This window comes from Ctenocephalides felis, unplaced genomic scaffold, assembly GCF_003426905.1.
Source record: "Ctenocephalides felis isolate EL2017-DRISC unplaced genomic scaffold, ASM342690v1 CF-g0.4_SCAFFOLD_01886, whole genome shotgun sequence".
NCBI classification, from domain to species: domain Eukaryota; kingdom Metazoa; phylum Arthropoda; class Insecta; order Siphonaptera; family Pulicidae; genus Ctenocephalides; species Ctenocephalides felis.
In genome coordinates, this window is record NW_020538040.1 from 184,844,994 (window position 1) to 184,863,299 (window position 18,306).

At 30.6% G+C, this 18,306-nt stretch overlaps 1 protein-coding gene across 2 annotated transcripts; it reads right to left on the reverse strand.

Annotated features, from left to right (window-relative positions):
• Positions 1–2,787: 2,787 nt before the first annotated feature.
• Positions 2,788–16,745, reverse strand: LOC113376909 (muscle LIM protein 1-like). 2 transcript variants are annotated; one of them, XM_026616998.1, is made up of 11 exons: positions 16,584–16,745; positions 10,974–11,107; positions 10,609–10,777; positions 7,054–7,180; positions 6,106–6,202; positions 5,887–5,971; positions 5,487–5,607; positions 5,239–5,414; positions 5,035–5,167; positions 4,779–4,966; positions 2,788–3,061 (listed from the first exon to the last, which is right to left on the reverse strand). In XM_026616998.1, the coding sequence occupies exons 2-11, from the start codon at positions 11,086–11,088 to the stop codon at positions 2,788–2,790; spliced, it is 1,485 nt and encodes a 494-aa protein (XP_026472783.1). In that variant the 5' UTR covers positions 11,089–11,107; positions 16,584–16,745. The 2 variants fall into 2 exon arrangements, with proteins under 2 accessions (XP_026472783.1, XP_026472784.1); XM_026616999.1 differs by lacking the exons at positions 2,788–3,061; positions 4,779–4,966; positions 5,035–5,167; ... (3 more) ...; positions 6,106–6,202; positions 7,054–7,180 and adding an exon at positions 9,166–9,540.
• Positions 16,746–18,306: the final 1,561 nt, after the last annotated feature.

Consider the following 18,306-nt stretch of genomic DNA (forward strand, 5'->3'; position numbering starts at 1 on the left):
GTGTCCATGGTAAACTCCATGTGTCTAGGTTCATGAACAAAGTATGTTCTACGAAATGCATAGCCTCTACGTTTTACGAAGGTAAACTCCACGTGTTTAGGATCATGAACGAAGTATGTTCTACGAAATACTAGTCTCTACATTTTACGAAGGATTCGCACGTTTTTAAGGGGTCTTCTACCTTTTGTGATCAGGAAAACTACAGCCAAACAACAAAGTTGTATTAAAATCGTGTCGATTGTTTTTAACAGTTACCAAGAAACCAATCGACCGATCTTTTCCAAAAATATATATCTTCTAATTTTATCTAATTTATATCTAATATATAGGGGAAGTCCCTAGTGCCGGACACCTAAAGTGATTTATAAATAAATCAGAAAATATTTGACAAATGTTTATTAATTATGACTTATTTGATAAAAAGTTGAAATCAACTAATTACCAAAAACGCAATCTTTGCTAAACAATCATTATATTATCAATCAAATTTGGTAACAAAAAATATGATTTTACAAAGTGGCACTAGTACCGGACATTTTAAATAACCCTCATTGAACACACTGTAGCCATCTCCATACTCTGAAATGTCTGCAATTGTGTTGACGAATTTCATAAAACCAACCAACGTTGTCAAATCGAGCTCCGTACAATAATTTAATTTTTTTGAAATAGTTGTAACCGTTTTTGAGAAATTTCGACAAATTTCAATTTGGCTCACATACATACCCACACAATTTTTCAAATTTGGCGCCAAACGACTTGAAACGTCAAGAAAACAAAAAAATTCAAATTTGGCGCCAAACGACTTAAAACGCCAAGAAAACATAAAATTAGCAAATCGGATTTTCTGGTGAAAATATAACATACTTTTTTCCTCTTTTAATATTTAGTGAACATATGTAAATAGGGTTAATTATTTTAAAATCCCTACAAGTATCTGTTTAGCAGCAGTAGTAAATACAAGTAAATAGTAAAAAGGAAATTAGTTCAATGTTAAAGCAACTTTCATAAAAAAGAAAATTTGCTCATGGACAAAAACTCATTTGTGTGACGAATTAAGGAAAAAGAAATAAAAAGATATATTATATATGGCAAGAAAACAACCGCAGTATATAAAAAGATGCTTTAAAAATAAAATAAAAATGCAAGGTTTTCACATACTGAATCGTTCTCTGTCTAGATTGCTTGTGATTATTCTTAAACAGTAAATGTAATAATTTTAACAAGTAAATTCAATTTTCTTTAATGTCTGTACTGTGTTTGTGAGTATTTATATATCTCTATAATTAATCTAATTTCTATCAATTAAGTTTAATTCATACGAATTAACGCTTACCTGTAATAAAAGGTTAAAACTTGTGCAATCCTTGAATATCCTATGAATATTTAACGAAATCTTGATTTATTGCTATTTTTAAGTAGGCACAATATATATAGGCATTTTAAATTAACAACACATTTAAGCGTATTATTTCATAATTTTTAAGTACAAATGTTTATTTAAATTGCATAACATTAATTACACACGAACGAATGCTCGTTCAAATAATAAAATCATAGTAATTAAAATTAGTTTTATATTTTGTTATTATCATCTGTCAACGTATATTTTTAACATTTTTCTTGAAGGAATAATACTTCAACGATTTATAATACTGATTTTTTAACAATTGTTTAACTAAAACATTAACACTAAATAAACACAACAAGTTAACTTGTGACATTTCTGAAATGATCTGAGCCATGAGACCATCTGTCACTGTAGGTTAGGCTTGTGGTAGTGTAGTAGTTGCAGAAGTTGGCAACAGGATGAGTAGATGGCGACACGTGTACCAATATTAACGGTAATTCATTATAAAAGCGCGGCAATTCAATTTGTGCATTGAATGAAACATATATTCTACAAAGCAGATTATTTATTTAAATAAATGTAACAAATAGAATGACAACATTATATTAGAAATAAAAATTCGAAACAAATATATCTAAATAAATATTAATAATTTTCTTAGAATTTAGTCCAACAAAACACGTAATAACAGTCGAATAATTTTATAATTAGCAGCATTTTATACAAAATCACATAAACCATAAAAATTTGTTATTGGAAAGTGTGATAAAATATCAATTGTGCTGCGTATAATCATTAACAAACAATAAATAAGTCAAGATAAGCGGAAAGATTCTTATACGTCTAGATTACAGAAATATATCAGACTCCATAAAGCGTTCGATTATTAATCTTCGTTCAGTATTATGATGTATAATATGTAATATGTAATAATGGAAAATCTTTAGTTTCACAACTTGATGAGTTATGATATTTTTTTGGCGGACATGCACAGTGATATTAACAAGCGATTTAATACAAGTTGCATAATTTCGTGAAAAACGTATCCTCGGTAAAAATAATAAACACATTCAGAACATTGTTAATAAAATGTGCACCAAAAATCCTTACACGCACATCCGAATCTACAATCAAAACCACAAAATATTTCATTTAATATTAAATAATAGATGCTACAAATACTTAATGATTTTGTATCTACATTCGGAGGCGCGCCTAAAGAAATTCGTCCTAGTTATCTATAATATTAATAATAATAATAAATATGATGATAATAATAGTGTAATTGTTCTCGCTTAATGATGATGAATGCGTATTACTTGTTTAACAATAGTATTTGTTCATTTTGCGTTCGTATTACACATATACGTATATATGAAACATCGATCTCGTTTCACCTAACGTGATAAATGGTTTATATTCGGATAAGCGGCCGTTCAGGCCATGGTCAGCGTGCCGGCGCCAATTCCATAGCCGACACCCTTCGGTCCGTAGTTGCGGCCGTAGCATCCGCGGCAGTAAATCTCTCCGTCTGGTCCGTCGTTCAGGTTGGTGCTGTCCAGGGAGCGCTTGCAGTCCACGCAGGAGAAGCAGCGTCTGTGCCAAATTCCGTTCTTCGAGTTCATTTGTTCGGCGGCGTAGACAGCGTAGCCGCAGCGGGGGCAACCGCCTTTTACTCCCTTTTGACCGCCGTATGGCCTACCGTCGGGGCTAGAAAATAATCAGAAAAAATATAACTTAATGGTACAGAATGAATCTATGCAATCTGTAACGGACTTTTTTAACTTCCCGAAGGAAAAGTTTATGTTTTCATCAAAAAATCCCATTCGCTAATTTTATGTTTTCTCGACGTTTCAAGCCATTCCGAATCGAATGAGACCAAATTTGGAAGAAGTATGTGTGTGTGTGTGCGTGTATGTAAACAGATTTTTTGCCGTAAATCGCCGTTTTCTCTAAATACGGTTGGATCAATTTCAAAAATTTAAAAGCCATTCGATGTATTTCGATGAGGACTATCGTTTCTGAGTTTTGTGCGACGACCGGCCAACCCGTTTCTTTGTAAATCGCAGAAAAATGAAAAATTTTTCGTCCACGTTATAGACCGCTATTCTGAATCGATTTTGAAAATTCAAAAACCGTTCGATAGATATTGGTTGAGAATCGTGCTGATTAGTTTTTGGTAAAGATCGACCAGGCCGTTTACTTGTAATAAATTTTTTTAAAAAAAATTTCGACGATTTTATTATTTTTTTTTGACGGTAGATACCATAGTCTTCTAGATCATACTAAAATATTACGGCCCTACGACAACTAGTTTATCTTTAAAAATTCGTCAAAGTTTGCAAAAATTAGTATGGTCTTTTTGGCATTTGTCAAAATTAGAACTTTCATCGAGGTTTGCTCAAAAACGCCTGAACCGATTTCCGAAATTTAAAAACCATTCGATGTATCTCGATGAGGATTATCATTTCTCGGTTCTATCTTCGTGCGGCGATCGGCCGAGTCGTTTCTTTGTAGTTTGGAAAAGAGTGTTAAACTTTTCGTCCACATTTAAGCTGATACTACCGAATCGATTTTAAAAAGATATTAGTTGGGAATAACACTGTTTTAGGTGAAAATATACCAAGGCGTTTTCTTGTAATTAACAGTTGAAAAAAAATTAAGCCGATTTTCACGGAACTTTTTTTGGCGTTATATATCATGGTCTTATTGAACTTACTGAAATATTAATGCCTTACGACAAGTAGTTTAATTTTAAAAAATTATCAAAGTTTGAGAAAATAAGTAGTTCTTCTGACATTTATTAAAATTAAAATTAGACGATTTACTTGGTATAACGATAGAGTACTTGGTCTTAAGAAACATGATAAACAATTAAAGTCCTACAAAAAACTGGCTCAATTATAAAAATTATTGATTTTTGAAAATTTGCTTTTAAAAAACACTTCGACCGGGTTTTTTCAATAAATCCACTTCGAATACTTTTAACTACTCATAAATCGCATCGCATTTTTTCTAGAATATAATTTATTATGAATATAATGAACAATAGTTATGGAATTGCTTCCACTAGATTCAGTAGAGGAATAGTGGTAGCATCTATTCAGCTTTATTTCGATGAAGCATAATCAGTGGATCTCAATCTATTTTAATTTAGAAGAAAAAATGTTATAACAAGTCTTTAGCTCCCCTATTCTATGAAAATTCATAATTGAGATTTATTGCTATTTGTATATATTGTCGCCTATACGAGATATCTAGTGTTTCGACTTTCTGTATTTTTTACGGAAAACACATTGCTATCCATATTTTCAAGCAAAACCGATGGCACCACTCCTTGATATAGAAGAATGGCATTTTTATATTTATTTTTATTTTTATATTATTTTTTATATATTTGATATTTCTATAAATAATTATTACTTACAAAGATATTGTGGATTCTCCGTTGGTTGATACAAGTGTGGGTGTGTGGCCATAGCCGAATCCTTTAGGTCCAAATAATTTACCGTAGCATGGTTTGCAGTGAATTTCCTTGTCAGGTCCATCACATGCGAGCATCGAATCCAAAGGACGATGGCACTCGGCGCAGTTGAAGCACTTCTTGTGCCACATCTAAAAAAGATAAATGATTAATTTCTATATATTAGAAACATTTTTTAAACTATTTTTCTAAATCTTACCGTTCCTTTGGCTAATTGTTGTTCAGCGGCAAACACCATGCCTCCGCATCTTGGACAACCTTGGCCTTCTGGAGCCATTAGGGAAGTGGTGTTTGGGTTATAGAACGGTCTTCCCATTGAAATTTCTTCCTCTCTATATAATGAGATTGCTTTATCCTTAAACCGCAATATCATTAACTAATTGATAAATATAGAAATACTTACGTTAAACCGTCAGTTTGAAGGAATCCGCTTCCGCAAGCAAAACCGTAACCGTGGGGTCCCCATTTCTTTCCGTAACATGTCTTGCAGTAAACATCACGATCTGGACCATCGCAAGCAATAATCGAGTCCAATGTTTTGGTGCAGTCACGGCATTTGAAGCACTTGCGATGCCATTCCTGTAATAAATAGAGAAATATAGAGTTTATGAAATCTGGCATATAATTATGAAAAAAAAGTGTTATACTGACCCTTCCTTTAGCAAGAACTTGTTCGGCAGCGTATACAACTCCACCACATCGTGGACAACCTTGTCCTGGGGGTGCTTGGATTTTAGCTGTATCAATTACGGTTGTCTTTGGAGCTTGATCCCTAAAATAATAATTTTATCTTTAACGTTTTTTCTATCACACAATTTATAACAAAATTCTAAAAACAAATGATTTTCAGCATATTTTCTTCTGGTTTCAACTACTAAATCAGCTTGCGTAATCAGGTTTATGCAATTAAACTTGTATGTTTTTAAAACAAATTAATTATGTTTACTTTGACTTGAGTTAATGTAAACAAACAGTAAAAGCCAGATGGTTTCCCATATAATATAAAATAAAATTTCTGCGAAAGCAAACAAATATTTATAGCTTTACTTACATATTAGCATAGCAATCACTCTGCAGTGCTCCACCACCTTGCCCATATCCATAGCCCTTAGGACCAAACTTCTTTGCATAGCAAACTAAAATGATAAATATATTTACAATCGAAATTTTAATGTAAAATATGAAAACGACTCTTAATACGTTTTATTAAACAAAATGTTTAAAATTTAATTATATTTATATAATTTTTTATATTGCTTATTATACATACCTTTGCAGTAGATATCTTTATCGGGACCTTCGCAACAGTTAACAGAGTCCAATCTTTTAGAACAGTCTGCACATTTGAAGCATTCTTTGTGCCATCCCTTTAGAAAAATATTTATATAAACTAACTTTGTTTAACAGCATAATGAATAATTTATCAAAAAACAAAGAAAAAAACTGTAATTAGCATTATGAGAAAACGATAAAATATTTTCATAGCGTCCAGTAATTATCATCTTATATTTATTAAGCAATTTAAGACCTCATGTCAATAAGGACTATATTTTTTTATATTCGTACTGTTCTACTAAAATTTCTTGAAATTTAGCTTAATTATTTTTTATTGTTCATTTTGTTATATATATATATATATATATATATATATATATATTCGAAAAACTAAAAATTATTTAACTTTTAATTATTTGATACATGATGATTGTGCATTCAAAGTTAATTATTACATGTTATTAGCGTTAGTTTTGCATTTTGCAGAATAGAACCCCTGGGCTGATAATTGAATCCGAGGTTCTATTCTAATTTAGTATATTTTATATAAATTTAAATTTATTTTATAAAACAGTAATGGAATTTTCCTTGTCGAGTTTTTTGCATAAGAAATAACAATCGTAAATTCACAATCTTTTGCACCAGAAATGAAAATAAATTTTAAACTTAATTTTTTTAATTAAATCACTTCTCATAGGACTAAAATATTTTGAGGTGTTTAGTTTGACTATAAACTCTATCACCATGAGAGGTTTCATCAAAATCCCAGAAGAGAAAACCTGAGGTTCTCCTTGTAAGTACCAATACAAATTTTGTTAATCAAATGAAACAAACTAAGCTCGTTACGGGAAATTCCATACAATTGTTTAAAATATGTTGTGTCCTGCATTTTTAATTAAGTTAATATAAATAATTAAGATCTAACTAAAAATTGCTATCTCACCTTTCCCCTGGCGAGCATCATTTCGGCGGCGTAGACGCAACCGCCGCACCTCGGGCATCCTTCGCCATCTTTAGCGCGGATTATTTTTCTTGGTTCCAAACAAGCTCCATTTGTACGATGGCCATTTCTATATACACATTATCAATAACAAAACTATTAGTTAATATACAAATTTATTTTATTCAAGTTTTCACGAAAACACCCAAATTGATGTAACAATGAGATATTTACAAGTGTATGCAGTGGAAGCTAGTATATTTGAATTTGGCATGCTTGGTAATAGATACTCTTTAGTAGTTACTATAAAGTCGAATCGAGTGTAAAGTAGTGGAACTATGTATAATTATTCTAGTTAATCGCCATGTCAATCATATGTGTTTGAAGCTAATAAGTTCTACATCAGCTTGGTCTATAAGGAACAAAACCTGAAAAGTTCTTGGCTTTCAAAAAAAGTGTTTTTATTGGAATGTTGACAAAAAATAGTTCCTTTGATACACTCAGTTTCCTCGATACATTCTTAACTAAATTATCTAATAAAGTTACCATGGCCGAAGTAAAAAATTTTCTGATATCGTGGCGATTAATGTGTTAAATTAATAATTAATATGTTCTCAATTTAGAAGTCAATTTATCCAAAAAATTGTAGTAAGTTCAGTGACAATAATAAAATTTAAAATTCTTTTGGAGTTAACTCATCATTAGTACTATCAATCTTTCGTACTGTAAAATGTTTGCCAAACAATAATCAGTGTTTGTAATATAAAATTTGTGAAATATTGTTTATTGAAAAATGTTGTTCAAAATAAATCAAACTATCACCCATTCATAGAAATAAGAAAAACCAGATCAAATGCATGCCAAAATAAAAATTTGTATATACAAGTCTCTTAATGAGAGTTAGTGAATTCAAAAAAAGTTATGATATGATGAGACAGTATTTAATAAGAATAATTTTATTAGTTGGTGTAAGCGCTGCATTAGATTTTACTCTATGCTAGAATATACATTATTAGTAATAATTATCATTAATAGCTGTGTAAAGAAAGCAATCAAATTTCCAGAGGTTCCAGCGTTTGTTATTTTGTTATATCTGGCCGACCCGCCACATGTCCTGAATGGATACACCTCGGACTCGGACTAATTACATGATGACAATAGCTTCTACAATGTTATATAAATAACCGATTATGTTAATTATTTCTGTGAATATAAAACAAAATTAAGCAAACATCGATGGGAGAAGGTTTGATTTGAACTAATCGCTCCTCGCCATCCCATGTTCATAACAGTTAACAGTCATTCGAAATTAATCTACTGTACTTTAGAATTGATTTTGTTATTGATGCCAGTTCGAATATACAATTTACTGTGTTAAGGTATATTTATAAAATAGATAAGAATGAATCGTCGAGGGCCTTTTCCTTATCCCATCCTGTTCTTTTTATAATAATATATACATGTTAATAAATGTTGAAATGAGCGATCAACATATCAATCGCATGTCCCATAATCACATATATGGTATAAATTGATTTCAAGCGTATATTTGGATTAGTACAGATGATTGTATACAGAGAATGCAGTGTTCTCAGTTTTTGGAATGTGTGAAGGAAGTGTAAGATTAGAATTTGTTATTGTAGAAAATGTTCGAAAGTGACCTGACGAATGCACAAGCCATGCCAGCGATAATTTCTATTACACTCGTGTAAAAGATGCAAAAAATCTCACCTACTTATGAGAAAATGTCGCGGCTACCTACACTTCTCAGGTTTCATTTGTCTGATAAATTCTAAGGACAGGTTATATGAGAATAGCTCAAGGCTATATTTTACGACTGATCTATTTCAGGAGCAATGTTTGCAAACAGAGCGGTTATCCAATCGCGAATCATATTTGGACCGGCTGTTTATTTGTGAGAGTTAGTTATTACTTTAGAGCCTTGAGCTAATCTCGATCAAAAGAGATTTTATGTAATTCAAAACCAATAATTTTAGTTAAAAATTATTTTATTCCTCTTTTAGAAGCATAAAGTTTACATAATATTTTATTGTACAGAGTTTTCTATAAAAATAATCTTTTTTTTTCAAAAATATAGAATTTTTCATCCAATCTACAAAAATATTTTACTCTGCTAAATCTAAAATTTAATCTCAAACTTAAATTTAATACTTGTATTTTTGTGAGTTGGTTAAATAAGTGATACATTGAGATCGTTTCGAAGATCTTTGATTTTATGATCAGCTGAATGATATGCGATATCAACATTATTATAATTGAAACTCACGCAAAAATACTTTGTTTTCAATTAATAATAGATTCGGATCAAAACACATAAGTAGTGACGAAAACAAAAAGCTACATCTAACAACATTCAGTACGAAAATACGGGAAAGTTTTGGGTCTTGAACGAGCCTGTGGTTGTAGATTCTCTCTAAGTTTGATCGATTCATTGGCTCCGAACTCCGAATGATGACATCGATTTAGTTTCTGTTCGGAAAAGAAATAGAAATGTGCTTCAAGTCTACGTCTCAGATTGATTGAGGCCTAACAAAGGTATTAGTGTGAACGGTGCCTTAGACTCAATTCGGCCGTTTAAAAGGAGGATTTATCAACAAAACCAATTATCACCCGCTTACATTCACAATTCATCGTTTGCATTTTAGGCAGTTTCATATGAGTAGTATTGCATGCAGATATATGATTGTAGAGGAATAACAGTCAAGAATCATCATATCAGTCAAGGAGATAGTAAACATTGATATCAAAATAGATGTCTGGTAACAAACTAGCTTACGTGTGTAAACAAAATTTCAGTTATTGACAAACAAATTTTTATAACATGATTGATATGTATGCATATGTTCGTATACATAGGAAATAATATTGTTAGATATTGATATTATAAGGAAAATGCCCTCTGAACGTTTTCTATATAAATAATATTCAAATCTGCACATTCAATTGACTAATTTTCAAATTATACAAGCGAATATTGTCGCTTTATTAACTATATCGCGTAAAATATCTTTTGCACGTTGTTTTGCACTACTGAATTTACTAATGAGAATGAAAATGCAAAAATCGTATGAATAATTTTGTTTGATTTTCAGGAAATAATTAACTAATCAGTACCTTTCATTTGCGTTTTTATTTTTATTAATAATGATAGATAAATTCTATAGCAATTGAGTTTCATTCATAATAGAACTGTATCATGTATATCGTTTTTCAACATATTGCCTGTATGTCAGAAGTGATCTGCTTTTGAATTTAACTTTGTAACTACATTTAATTTTAGTTAGGTGAGTATTCTGAATGAAACCGGAATTGCTGGAGTTTGTTTTATCATTTCGGTCCCAATGAGAGGATACGATGTGTAAGCGAGTGAAAACGATTGATCTGGCTGCTGTACTATTACTATTTATCTGATCTTCAAGCAAAAGTTATGCGCAAAGAGGGTAGGTACTGTGATCAGTTTCGCAAACGATATTGCGACTGGGTTGCGGCAGGGTACGATAATGTAATGTAAAATGTTAATAAAGTGTTGGAACTTACGTTTGGCCTCCTTCTGTGAATTGCGCTCCGGTGTCCATGGACAGACAGCCGGCACCACCGCCAAAACCGTATCCTTTGGGTCCGTACTTGCGGGCGTGGCAGTTCTTGCAGAACAACTCACCTTCGTGCTCAGTGCAGTTGGTGGAGTCCAACAATTTGCTGCACATACCTGAAAGACAAAAGATTCTTATTCATTGTTCTAAATTTAATTCATTTCAGTTTATATTTGAAAAACAAACTTCAAGGTGTATTTGTAAAAATCCTCAATTTTTATAATGTTCTAAATTTTTATTTAACTCGATTTTTACATTCTGATTAGTAGTATTGAAGTTTAGATAAATTGATTTGAATTTTCTAAATCTTACCGCATTTGAAACACATTTTGTGCCACTTAAGTCCACCGGCAACACGCTCTTCAGCGGCATATACTGATTTGCCGCATTTTGGGCATTTTGGGTTTTCTACTGGCTTGAACGGCATCTTGAAGCTTTAATTTGGCCTGTAATAAAAATATTGATTTACTAATTTATATAGTTTTTTTAAAAATCCTCGAGCAGTCAAGTCGAGATACTGAAAGATGTTAAGTTAAAGTCGTATATCATTATAATTTAATTTGATTTGTATAAGCGAAGTTATAACATGCATTTTTTTAAATTAGTGAACTTTCATATATTATGCTATAATTTTGTTAAATTATTGTATAATTAGTGAAAAATGGAGATATTCTTGTATGCGTTCGTGTGTTTTTTGATTGGCAATTACATTTTCGCGAAAAAATCCGATTCACTAGTTTTATGTTTTCTCCACGTTTCAAGTCATTCTAAATCGATTGAGACCAATATTGAAAAACGTGTGTGTATGTCTGTATGTGATTCAAGTTTTGATCTCTTGTCAACGTTTTTCTCAAAAATGGTTGAACCGATTTCTGAAATTTAAAAGCCATTCGATGTAACTCGATAAGGATTAGCTTTTATTAGTTTTGTGCCATGATCGGCCAAGCCGTTTCTTTGTAATAATGAGAAAAGTGTAAAATTTTTCATCCACGGTTTAGCTCATAATCATAAATCGATTCCAAAACTCTTCGAATAATATTGATTGGGAATCGTGTACATTTTTGGTAAATATTGGCCGGGCTGTTTCCTAGTAATTAAATGTTGAAATTTTTGAAATTAAATTTTGACGATTTTGATGAAACCTTGTAAAACGATAGATTTCGCAGTCTAAAATTACATACTAATATATTATAGGCCTACGATAAACGGTTGAATTATAAAAATTCATCAAAGTTTTAGTCGCCAGTTTGATCAGTGCCGAAGTTTCCTAGTAATTAAATGTTGAAGAATTTTTTGACGATCTTGACGAAACTTTGTACAACGATAGATTTCGTAGTCTGAAATAACATACTAATATATTATAGGCCTACGATAAACGGTTGAATTATGAAAATTTACCAAAGTTTTAGTCGCAAGTTTGATCAGTGCCGAAGTTTCCTAGTAATTAAATGTTGAAGAATTTTTTGACAATTTTGATGAAATTTTGTGTAACGATAGATTTCGCAGTCTGAAATAACATACTAAAATATTTTAGGCCTACGATAAACGGTTGAATTATGAAAATTTACCAAAGTTTTTAGTCGCAAGTTTGATCAGTGCCGAAGTTTCCTAGTAATTAAATGTTGAAGAATTTTTTGACAATTTTGATGAAATTTTGTGTAACGATAGATTTCGTAGTCTGAAATAACATACTAAAATATTTTAGGCCTACGATTAACGGTTGAATAATAAAAATTCACCAAAGTTTTCGCCGTAAGCTTGATCAGTGCCGAAGCATGTGCAAGTTCTGTGGTGTTTCGTAGGTAGCTACTGATTACAGTTGATATCCAGATTTTAATAAAATAGATTTTTAGAACCCCAAATCGATGAAATCAAATGTGTTAAATAAAATAATTGGTTTTATACAATTACATATATTATAAGTATTTTTGAAAGGTACTAAATGTAAATCGTATGTACTAGTTTTTAGTGAAAGCGAAAATTTTATTTTTGAAATAAACAGTTGAACACATTTTACCTAAATAGCTGAATCCGAATTCTTATTGATTAAGTGGATTATGTGTACGTTTCAAAAAGTTCATACAATTTACATTAAGTAAGGTGACCATTCGTCCCGGATTGACCGGGACAGTCCCGATTTTCCGGCCTGCGTCCCGGCTTTTTCTAAAAGCAATATTTGTCGCGGTTTTAGGTGTTTTGTCCCGGATTATCTCGGAATTTCAATATGGTTTTGAATGCCAATATTTTTAAATATATTTCAACTAGAAAATTTGAACCGTTGAAATTTTTTAAGAAATGTGTATATAAATTCTTAGCTCAGCCACCGCCCCCTCACACACATTATAATCTGCTCCGGATTGTGTGCAAAATAATATGGTCACTACTTACACACTTTTTAATAATTGAAATTCAATTAAATACTTAAATTTTGCAAAACCATAGAAAAAAGAAATTAATCAGTAATTACAAAAAAAAAGATGTAATAAGCGTGACATAAGTAATCGAATCATCTTGAACCTCCGCAGCAGTGTCGTAATAATTGCATTTCCTTGGAACTAAGTAAATGTAACAGTAGCCGTTAATAATGAGCTTTCGCTTTACGCGAATAACTGTCAAATCGAGTGGTAACATTTGTCTTTCGTGTAGGCCGCATGTAACGAAATACCCGCGAAACGAGGGGAAGGTGCCGCGCGGCGCGTGTTCTCGCTGGCTCTCGGCCAGGCGTGCGATCGCACCTCACCGATGCTTCTTCGCCTTCGCCGATGTTACTGACGCCCGGTCCGTAAGCTAGCCTAATTTGGCCGTGCCCGAGGAATGCAAACGTAACGGCACACCGCACGAAACCAACAAGATGGAGAGAGGAAAATGAAGTACGAGGAAAATTTCATATGGTAATAATTATTTCGATCGTTCATTATAATTCACAATTGATGTACTGTACCTAGTTTTGTCGAGAAAGTTTTGGTCGATAAAAATATTTTATGCAATTTTCATATTTAAGTATTTTCGAGTAATATACTGCTATAACCTTGCTTTATTTACCAATTTTTCAAATTATCATTAATTTTTTTTTAATCTAAGCCTTGCCTTTCAAAGAGGATGAAAAATATGCTTTTAAATGAAATACGAGTAAAATTTGACATAATGTTTAGAATTTTATTGCTAAATTTAAATTATAATTGTACTATCGCCCTGTTTTTGCTGAAAAGCTATTAGATAAAAACTACATACCAAATATACTTTTAAATGAAATGCGAGTAAAATTTGACATAATGTTCAGAATTTTATTGCTCAATTTAAATTATAATTGTACTTTCGCCCTGTTTTAGCTGAGAAGTTCTATTAGATAAAAACTACATTCCAAATATACTTTTAAATGAAATACGAGCAAAATTTGATATAATGTTTAGAATTTTATAGCTCAGTTTAATTTATAATTGTACTATTATCCTGTTTTTGCTGAGAAGTTCTATTAGAAAAAAACTACATACCAAATATACTTTTAAATGAAATACGAGTAAAAGTTGACATAAAGTTGAAAATTTTATCGCTCAATTTAGTTTATAATTGTACTCTTGTCCTGTTTTTGCTGAAAAGTTCTGTTAGATAAAAAACTACATACCAAATTTTATATTTAAGTATTTCAAAAGAATATTACATTATAAGCTTGGTTCATTTGTCGCATTTTGAAATATTGTTCATTTTCTATGCACTTTTAAATGAATTACGAGTAAAATTTCATATGGTAATAATAATTTAATCGGTCACAAGGAAAACCTCAGGTTTACTCTTTTGGGGTTTTGATGAAACTTCGCATAATGATAGAGTTGATAGTCGAACCGAGTACCTTAAAATATTATAGGCCTATGTAAAGTGGTTTAATTATGAAAATTGTTTGAAGTTTTGAAAAATGGACCATGAGCAATACGTACGCGTACAATGTTGCATTTAATATTTCTCGGTAGCTCAAACAGTTTAAAGGCTTACTTCTACTTTTTGCGCTCGGATTAATAGATAAGAGAGTTAGAAATGATCAGGTTTAAATCCCGTCAGCGTATAATTTATTTTTAATATTTTTTAATTTTCTTTTATGTTTGAGTAATTAAATATTGCAGAAATTTGCAACTCATTTCATTTATTTTGCGAACAAAAATTGATATATTTAAAGCAAATCTATCAGTTGCCATATTAATTTATAAAGTTCGATATAAAATACAATATAAAGTATAATTTATTCCGAAAATTCTCAAAATTTATACTTGAAATATTTAATTATTTATGAATAATATACAACGTAGCTTTATCTACCGATTTCCTAGAATATTGTTAAATTTTTTAAATATATGTCTATGGAACATTTTATTTTTTAATAAAATACTAGTAAAATTTGATATGATGTTTAGAATTTTATCGCTCAATTTAATTTATATTTGCATTATGGCTTAAAATTTAAAATTAGATTTTAGAGTTTTAACGCAAAGTTAACTAATAAGAACTTTTTGTATTGCACATTTTATTTTTTGTATAACGATATTATCTTATAACGTTGTTTCATTTGCCGGTTTTTCAAAATGTATTGTTAATCTCTTTCATTATCATTTGGTTTTTAGAATTATTCTTCTTGTAGAAAATATTAGGAAAACTTTAGTAATTTATAAATTTTTAAATAAATCAATTTATCAGTTCATATCATATTTTTTTTAAATATTTAAATGAAAATCAAGTCAAGTTCTCAATTGTTTTCTTGTACTTGACAAAGTTTCTTTGGCCATTATAAAATATTGAACATGAATTTTTATTCTGAGATAATTTTTAATTCAAACGTATTATTAACATTTTTTCAAAAATCGAGAATCATTTACATTTTTTAACAAACGATTTTGTTTTTATTTGTTATTTTCAGAATAAAATTATATTACACAATCTATTTTTCGTAGCACTTGTGCAACAGTTGATGTCGGCAGGTGTAAGTTTTAAAATGACGTCAAATGTTTTTCTTGGCCATTAAGTTTGGTCATAAATCTTTGTTTGCTGCAAAGCATTGCGTAGTCCATAATGTTATATGGTATACAATATAAATAATCAAAGATAAATATTTAGCTGCAAATATTTAAATTTTAAACCGCAATTGTATTGAAATATCGAATTCCGCAATTTAGTTTTTAGTTCACCAAAAATAAAAACCAATTTTTATAAATATTATTTATGAAATATTGTTCATTAGATAATGAAATTTCTTGTAAGTTTCAATTAAAGCGAAAAATTGTTACTTAAAATCACAAAAGGCAATTAAATTTTTGAATTTAAAAAAGGCGCCATACAATTTTTAATTTGCATCTAATAATTTTAATAAAATTAATGCTATGAATATCATTATAGCATGCAAGATTATATTGGATAAATTTATTGTTAATAAATGTTGAAATAAACTATTGCAATTTTTTATGATACTGTTAAGTACTAATTAAAAGCGTTTACAATTAATTTTTGTGTTATTTGCATATATGTGAAATATTATAAAGCGTGTATTGCTATCTTTGACAAAGTTGCTTCCGAAATGTTTCTCAATAGTATTTAAAATTAGATCTATTATAGATCCCTCCTTCATTTGAATATATTTAAGTTTGAGTTAAGCACATAAACTTTTCCAGCCACTTTGTCAACCATCAAAATATTTCGTAAACATTTGGATCGTTGCCCGAATTTTCGAAACTTTCAATGGCGAGCGTTGAATCTCCTCTCCACAAAATTTTTGTTAAACCAAACAAACACAGATGAATATGCTGTTAGAGTGATATCACGCACTAGAAGATTTTACTAAAAGCGCACACTGTTCTTTGCGTTCGACGATGAATTAATGCACAATACTTAGTAATCCACACACTGGCGAATAAATCACTGATAAAATAATGAAGCAACTACCTTTAGCTAATTAAATCGTAGTCGTTGGGTAGTGAGTCGGAATGCGAGTCCCAGTTATCCTTTTTGGAATTGAAGTGTAGTTTCGTAAATCGACGGAGAGAACGATAATGGCACTTGCTTTTCGTCACTGACTACCGCTTTGTATCGAATGAACTCGGAGGCCGGCTGCACTGTATAGTCACTGCCGCAGTGCACACGGCACCATCGCATCGGCGATCGGGCAGGGGCCGCAGGAGGTGCAGGACGGTGCAGGACGGGAGAAGTGCGCTCCACCGAACCGACGGGGGTCGGACATCTCGTGCGTGGGACAACACTATCTACGATGCCGAACGATAATCAAACTTATATCATATTCCACATTCAAAACGCCTTATCAATCATATACGAGATCACATCTCTTCAAATTATCAAATTCGGCAATTTCAAATGATCCAAATCGAATCATCTATAGATAATCGCAAACTTTCTGAAATCAAGTATTTTCATATAAATTAGTCATCAAAATTACTCTACGGAAAGTTAAAAATACTATATACATACTTATATACATATGCATGTAAGCATACAAAACAACATTTTTATCTACATTTACCATCAGTAAAACATTTCTTACTGACCGTTAGCTTTGAACGTATTAAAAACAAACGTGTACAAAATATTTGATATAACTCACCGAATAAAAACATATAACATTTCAATCAATAATATCAAACATTTCAAAATTTGATACGCGTTTGATTTAACGTATGACAATTCATTACAAAAATAAGAAAATAGGTTATCTAGTCATTCCATAAATAGTAATCATATAAACATATATCGCGATACTTTACGGAAGAAAGCCTCAAATATAAAGTGTGGTAAGAAGCTATTTTTAATCTCAGCATAGTTTACTTATTCTTTCGATTGTATAAATATGCAGCATACTTTCGATGTTTCTTTTCAGGTATCTATATTTGCTTCCCGAAAGCTTCATCAGATTTGGACTATTACGTTTGAGCCTTGAATAAGTTTAGTAACACAAAAATATTTATATGTATATATATACATATATATATATATATCTACACACATATATATGATAATTATTAGAGTACAAAATTAAAATGTGTATGTTTATTACAGTGTTACAGTGTCAAATGTTCATACGGTGGAGCGTTCTTGTACAATTTGTACAATCCGGAAATTAGAAAATAGCAATAATAAATGATAAAAGATGATAACTATAATAAAAAAGAGTATGTTTTTGCAGCGACTTTATCATAAAGTATAAGATATTTCCAAATTGCAAATGACCATTATTAAAATTAAATGCAACAACTGTTATTGTATTAGCTACATATAATAGAAAACAGTTAAAACGACCACGTTTCTGGTGATTTCTTGTCTAATACGCCACTTTACGGCTTTGTCCCTATACCATATAATATGCTTTTCCGCATAAAACGCGTTTTTAGCATGATTCTTAGAAAACTGTCTTAACGGAAATTCACAGTATATACACAATGCATACATTAGCATATATTTATATTTGCACATTAATGATTTTAAAAATATTATTGTTATTATTATATTAGCTAATGATAAAACTTACATATTAATATAATCTGAACTAATAATAATAATAATAATATTTCAAAACATATTATATTCTATGCAATAAAATTAAAAAAAATAAATAATTAGTTTAAATTTATGTTAGTTATCAGATATATGACTTATT

Excerpts from the sequence above, each read along its gene's own strand:
- LOC113376909 (XM_026616998.1), bottom strand. The coding sequence starts at position 11,088 with ATGCCGTTCAAGCCAGTAGAAAACCCAAAATGCCCAAAATGCGGCAAA. Across the intron at positions 5,972-6,105 it reads TAAAGATATCTACTGCAAAG|TTTGCTATGCAAAGAAGTTT; the intron begins GTATGTATAATA and ends TTATCATTTTAG. Across the intron at positions 5,415-5,486 it reads AAGTTCTTGCTAAAGGAAGG|GAATGGCATCGCAAGTGCTT; the intron begins GTCAGTATAACA and ends TATTTATTACAG.